The 6,636-nt window shown below is 41.6% G+C and overlaps 1 protein-coding gene across 1 annotated transcript in view; it reads right to left on the bottom strand.

Moving 5' to 3' along the window:
• Positions 1 to 1,077: 1,077 nt before the first annotated feature.
• Positions 1,078 to 6,636, bottom strand: part of LOC130887230 (gamma-tubulin complex component 5-like) — a 42,127-nt gene continuing 36,568 nt past the window's right edge. Inside the window, 4 exon segments of the mRNA XM_057789520.1 lie at positions 1,078 to 1,646; positions 2,487 to 2,587; positions 5,818 to 5,906; positions 6,375 to 6,500. Of these exon segments, the coding sequence (XP_057645503.1) occupies positions 1,600 to 1,646; positions 2,487 to 2,587; positions 5,818 to 5,906; positions 6,375 to 6,500 (363 nt within the window). The 3' untranslated portion in view covers positions 1,078 to 1,599.

The following is a 6,636-nucleotide window of genomic DNA, read 5'->3' as shown; positions in this document are numbered from 1 at the left end:
AAAGAGTAGTTTTATGTCAGTTTGACACAAGCTAGAGTCATGTGAGATGGATCCTCAGTTGAGAAAATGCCTCTATAAGATCCATCTGTAGGCAAGACTGCAGGGCATTTCCTTAGTGATTGATGGGGGAGGATCTGGTCCATTCTGGGTGGGGCCACCCCTGAGTTGGTGGTCCTGGGCTCTATAAGAAAGCAGGGTGAGCAAGCCATGATAAACAAGCCAGTAAGCATTCTCTTCCACAGCCTCGGCATCAGCTCCTGCCCTGACTTCTTCCAATGATGAACAGAGATGTGGCAGTGCGAGTCGAATAAGCCCTTTCCTCCCTAATTTTCTTTTGGTCATGGTGTTTCTCATAGCAACAGCAACCATAACTAAAACAGTGTGTGTACACGCTTGTAATTTTAGCACTTACGAAACTGAGGCAGAAGGATTCTAGGTTTGAGACAAACCTTGGTTGAAAACCAAAACCCCAAACCAACAAACACCCCTCCTTCCCCCCACAAAAAAACCCAAACCAAACACACACACACAAAAACAAAGCTGGTTGTACATGCCTTTGGTCCCAACATCTCAGAATTTGAGGTTAACTTGGTCTACGGAGTGAGCTAAAGAACAGTGAGTTCCTGGAACAAAGAAACCCTGCCTCAGAAAACCAACTAAATAAAAAAAGCCAACCAACCAAAAAAAAAAAAAACCAAAAAAAACAAAACACAAAACAAACAAAAAAAAAACCGCAAAAACAAAACAAAAACAAACAAAAAACCAACCAACCAAAACAAAACATCCAAAACAACAAAACCCAAAGCCAAACCCAACCAAGCAAAAAAAAAAACAAAACAAACGTCACGTCTATTTCATGCACAAAATCTACACACTACTTTGATGAATGTGTTATATAAGCTTAGGATCTGTTATGGGTGGATGAGGACTGTCAGTTTGACCTAGCTGGCTAGAGTTCAGTTCTATATCCTTACTGAATTTATCTGTCTACATTATTCATCTGTCCCTATACAGTGTCTACTGAGCAACGCAAGAAAAATGTAGAAAACTAAATGTACACATAATTTTATTTGACATAGTATATACATGGTTAGATATTATACACATTGGTACATGACAGATGGCCATAGTAAAATTGGGATTGTACACTGATATTAGTTGTTATTTTCCTTTGGGACCTTTATGTGCACATAAAAGCTTAAGTACTTCAAGGACAGTCAAATCTAGGACACCTTTAGGGACGGGTAAATGTAAAGCTTGCATGGTAATCTGCTGCCCTCTCATTGCCTCTGGGTATCCAGTATGGACATGGTGCACATATGTATAAGCAGGTAAATACTTTTATATATAAAATAAAAATAAAACAAATGAGAAGATAATCTACTTTTATATAATACATATATATTGTGCAATTAGATACAAAACCTTATATACATAATTCTACATACTTGCAAACAATCTCTAGAGAAAATCCCTATAATTCATTTGTCTAGATAGGATAATAAATAAAAATAAAAATATTTTTATTTCTCAGCTGCAAATGGTGAAAATGTACATGGACGATGATGAAGTTTAAAGTACTTGTTACGTTAGAGATATTTAACTTCGCTCCATGCCGGCCATGAGGGACAGTGCTAGAGATTCCACTGTGGGAAGAAGAAAAAAAAAAGGTTAAAAATTAATTCTAAATTTGTTTAAATGTTTAAATAAGGAGGTGAATTCAAAACTTAAAGTGTTTATTGTTTTAATTAAAACCATCATTTGTTACTATAAATGGCACTTCAGAGTTTTAAATGTTGACTCATTTCACTGAAGCAGCACAACTCCCAGGAGAGCTCCTAATGCAGTGTCGTATTCTAATCTATGGGCGAACATGAACAAATGCATAAATGTTACTGCCTAAGCAGGCAGATCACAGCTCACATCTTGCTGTGTTTAGTAGTGTATTGCGGTCAGAGTATGCACAAATGGAGAAGAGATTCAAAGTACATACGGTCTTTACTAAAAAAAGGGGAGAGCGTGGATGCAGACACCACTTAGTCTGTCTCCACAGCCTAAAGCCTCCTCAACCATTCTCAGAAATCGCTCAGCTCCCTCACACCCTAGATTCTGAACTGTAAAATCCACACTTCTTTGCAAGAAGACAGTCTTGTAAGTTCTGAAATTGCTAAGGGTCTGTATCTTACAGTGGCTTTGCACGACAGTCAGGAGTGAGAAACTGACTCTCCAAGTCCTACATTTCCATGTTAGGAACCCACGGGAATAAAAGGCACATAAACGAGCAGGACCTTCAGGTTAGTGCCAGCCATCTGGTACTCACCCACCCCATCACAGTTCTGCAACACCAATTCAAACCATGGCTTAGTACTTCCCAGTTTTGAAATGGGAGAAATGCAAACTCTCCATGGGACGAGTAACAGCTACCGACACACAAATTTAGTTACATAAGATTATGACACGGTGACTCCATAGGACGGTGTACTCACAATGGGGAAAGGATCCTCTACAGACAGCCTTATTTAAAATGGTTACGAGGAACATGTGGCAGTTTTTAAAATCAGATTCCATTTTCTCTATAGACTCCATCCTAAGGAAGAAAGGAAATTTTGATTTACATTAAATTCAGTGAAACTAGTAATAGACAGGCTATATTATCAATGAAGTAATTTCTATAATCCTAAACCTAAATATTATGAAATATGCAACATCATAGTCTACATTAGTTTGCATTAGTTTTCACAGACAAGGTCTCATTATGTTGCCTAGGACTGACAGGAACTTAAAATCTTAATGCCTTAGCTCCCAGGCTTCTGGAACTCCATCCTGCCTTTCTTTAATATGAAAAGTCCTTAGGGGCTGTCACTTGCCTCATGTCTGATGCCCTGGGTGCTCTCCTGAGCCACATGAAACTGGGTGTGGTGCACTCTAGTCCCAGGCTTTCGAGAGGCAGAGGCAGGCTGGAGCGGGCTCAGCAGTTAAGAGCAGTAGTAGCTGTTCTTACAGAGGACCCAGGCTCTTCTCAGCACCTACATGTAATTGCAGGACTCTCTTCTGCCCTCACAGGCACAGCATGGAGACAGTGCTCAGATGTGCATATAGGCCAGACGCCCGTACACATAAAGTAAAACAAATAAGCCTTCCAAAGTTCAAGATCCTGGTAGGCTCTTCTAAGCAACCTTCATCCAGACCCTTGTTAATATCCCCAGCGTGTACTCACTGTTCACCAAGTTGGACTTGAGTGCATCCATTACTTTGGTCTGTCATGCGTTCCCTTTCTGGGGTGAGCAGGTGTGTGTGTGTGTTTGTGTCTCCCATACAACAACTCATCAACTATCTTTGTCAGTCACTTACCAAGAGCCAACAAGTTTTCCTTATCCTTACCACAGTATTTACTTAGAAGCAAATTTGATACATTAAAAAAATATTTTTTTCAATATGCATTGGTGTTTTGCCTCCCTGTATATCAGTGTGAGGGTGTCAGGTGTCCCGGTACTGGGAATTGAACCTGGGTCCTTTGGAAAAACAGTCAGTGACCCCCCCAACTACTGAGCCATGCCTGCAGTCCCACACTGAAACATGCAAACATCCGTCAACACTGGTGTGCAGAGTCTTTTTGTTACCCAGGCTAACCTTCACTCATTGGTGGGGGAGAATTGTCTGTATTCTGTCAATCATGTTTTAAATAAATGCTGACTGGCCAAGCAGGAAATATAGGCGGAAAAACCAGACAGGAAGTAGAAATGATGTAATGAGAACAGGAGAATTCTGGGAAGGAGGAAGTTGATTCCTCCCACTCCTGCCCAGACCACCAAAGCAGCAGGATGTCATCTGCCCCACTACAAAAAGGTACTGAGCCACATGGCTAACATAGATCAGAAAAATGGGTTAATCAAGATGTGAGAGTTAGCCAGTGAGAGGCTAGAGCTAATGGGCCAATCAGCTTTATAATTTACAGAGACCTATGTGTGATTTTCTTTGGGGCCAAACAGTTGTGGGGAACCAGACGGGACAAAACCCCCAACAACAAGCAGGCCAGGCCCGTCCATGTTACAACTCATGATCTTTCAGCCTCCACTTTCCAAGTAGGCTAAGACTTATGTCCCCACACCAGCTCTGAGGTGCTGAAGTCCTCCCCACCGCTACTTTTGGCTGTCATTTGTTACAGAAATTTAGGAAAGCATATGGAATAGCCATTCTCTCACCTGCCTCAGTGTTACAGAGAAAAGGAGTTTTGCATACTCTGAGAGGACAGCACCAAGCAAGAAAGGGCTTCTGTTTTCTTTTGCATTGCCAAGAATGGTACTCAGGGCATGGGCCACCCTGGACAAGTGCTTCACAAACAAGCTACATTCCCAGCCCCTGATTTTCTTCTTGGGTGTACTACTACTGAACATGTCTGTGAGTAATGTGTGTGTGTGCCATCGCATACATGATGATATCAGGATACAACTTTAGGCAACAAGCTTTTTCTCTCCCTTTATGTGGGCTTGAGGGTTGGATTCAGGCTGTCAGGCTTGTGTGGCAAATCCCTTTACCTGCTGAGTCATCTCACCAGCTTGCGACTGATACTTTCACATATTTGTGTAAATATACTCCTCAGATAAGCCCAGGCACACAAACAAAACCTCCAGTCCATCAGACATGAACTTTTATTTCAGCAAAGTGAAATATCATTGCATATAATCCAAAAATGAGACAGAGGCTAAGCACTAAAATTTATATTCAAATTAACATATTAAGATAGCCAGGCTAGTAGTATAGCTCAGTGGTAAACCACTCACACAGCACCCAAAGGTCCTGAGCATGGAAACAGGACAAACTGGAGATGTTCCTGTGGTGTAGGAGGCCCTTTCTATCTATGTGTTGCTTTCATTGGTTAATTAATAAAGAAACTGTTTGGCCTGATAGGGCTGAACATAGGTGGGCGGGGTCGACAGAACTGAATTCTGAGAGGAAGAAAGCAGGGTCAGCGATTGTCATCAGGACATGCTGAATCTTTCCCGGTAAGCCAAGACCTCATGGTGACATACAGATGATCAGAAATGGCTTGAATGAAGATGTGAGAGTTAGCCAATAAGAGGCTAGAGTTTATGTGCCAAGCAGTAATTTAATTAATACAATTTCTGTGTGGTTATTTTGGGGGCTAACCTAGCTGGACAGTGGGACACAGCCCACTTCAGCCTACAACATTCCTACCAGACTGGAAGAAAGACTCCTGGCCTCTTCCTGTATACTGACTTTAAGCCATTTGCCTTTCTATATTACACAGGTGAAAACACTCTATAAACACACACTGCCTTTTAGAGCCTACAGACATGGAGGTCTGGACAGCACCCGGCGTGACGCCCACAACTCACTTTAAAATGTCTCAGCGAGTGTGAGGGGTTGGATCAGGACCCAGAACTGGTCACCCTCAGAAACTACTGTGGTTAGGCACATAGGCTTTACACTCCTCCATACATTTGGAGGAATCTATAATAAAATCAAGTCTTATACTCTGATTCTGTTTTTAATTAAAAGACCTCATTTTTTTTTAAAAAAAAAACTGTTTTGCTTCTTATAAGAAAACTAACCTTATGCTATCTAGTTGAACTAAATAAATCCTATTATTGGTTGCACATAGGATTCAATTTCAGGCCTTATGCATGGTAGGCAAGCCAAGGAACTATACTTCAATTCTTCAAATTAAAAACTTGAATTCTTAGTTACAATAGTATGTGAACCATTACCAGGACTGGGTGTGGACTCTTCAATCGAAGCCTGTCAGAAGGGCACTGACACAGTCACGATACAGGTCATCACATAGCACACACTTACCGCCAAGCTCCTAGGCCTGCCTGCCAGCCTTCTGCGAATATGAGCGCCAAGTTCAGCACTTTCATGATGGCTTCTTTCACGAAGCTGACCTGAAGATCAATATTTGAGACACAATATGGGCTTGGTGACTACGTTTGGACAATGACACCAATATTTTCTCCTAACTTACATCACAGAAAAAGCACATCACAATGACAGTCTTTTATGTATAGGAAGGTACATGGGATGTCAACCTTCATTCCAGGATGGCACACGAGTTTTCACTCCTGAAAGCCATTTATATTCATCAGAGGCCGTGAGACACAAGTCCCAGTGGTTATAAAACTATCAGTTCTACATATTCATAATGCATTGGTGCACACCCACCGCCTTACTGCAGACTCAAGTTTTCAGTTCTGTACAGCTATGTTTTCTTTAATGTAACTGCTGGTAGTAGGCACACATCTGTAACCCATCCAACCTGTCCTTTCCCAAGAGATGACTGCACAGGACAGCAGTTTTAGAATTCAAAATCCCACAGCAGAAAGACATAGCCCTTTTGCCTCACTGGTACACACCTTTTCTCTCAGCAGACACCGATCATGGATGGTTGACAAATACCTGTAGTGAATTTTAATCAACTGATCTAAATCCTTGGCTTCCTCAACTTGATGCTGAAACTCCAGCCCTGTACTGTGGAGAATCTTGAAAGAGAAAGACAAGAGCGTAATTAGCACTTACCCATTTATCCGTTTGTCCTGACTGCATGACTAGCAAGCCCCAGGATTCTCTTGTCTCTGCCTCCTTCCTTAGGTGTGCGTAACCACACCTGGAGGTATT

The sequence above is a fragment of the Chionomys nivalis genome, chromosome 15 (assembly GCF_950005125.1).
Source record: "Chionomys nivalis chromosome 15, mChiNiv1.1, whole genome shotgun sequence".
Classification (NCBI taxonomy): domain Eukaryota; kingdom Metazoa; phylum Chordata; class Mammalia; order Rodentia; family Cricetidae; genus Chionomys; species Chionomys nivalis.
This window is presented reverse-complemented; position numbering and strand designations above follow the sequence as displayed.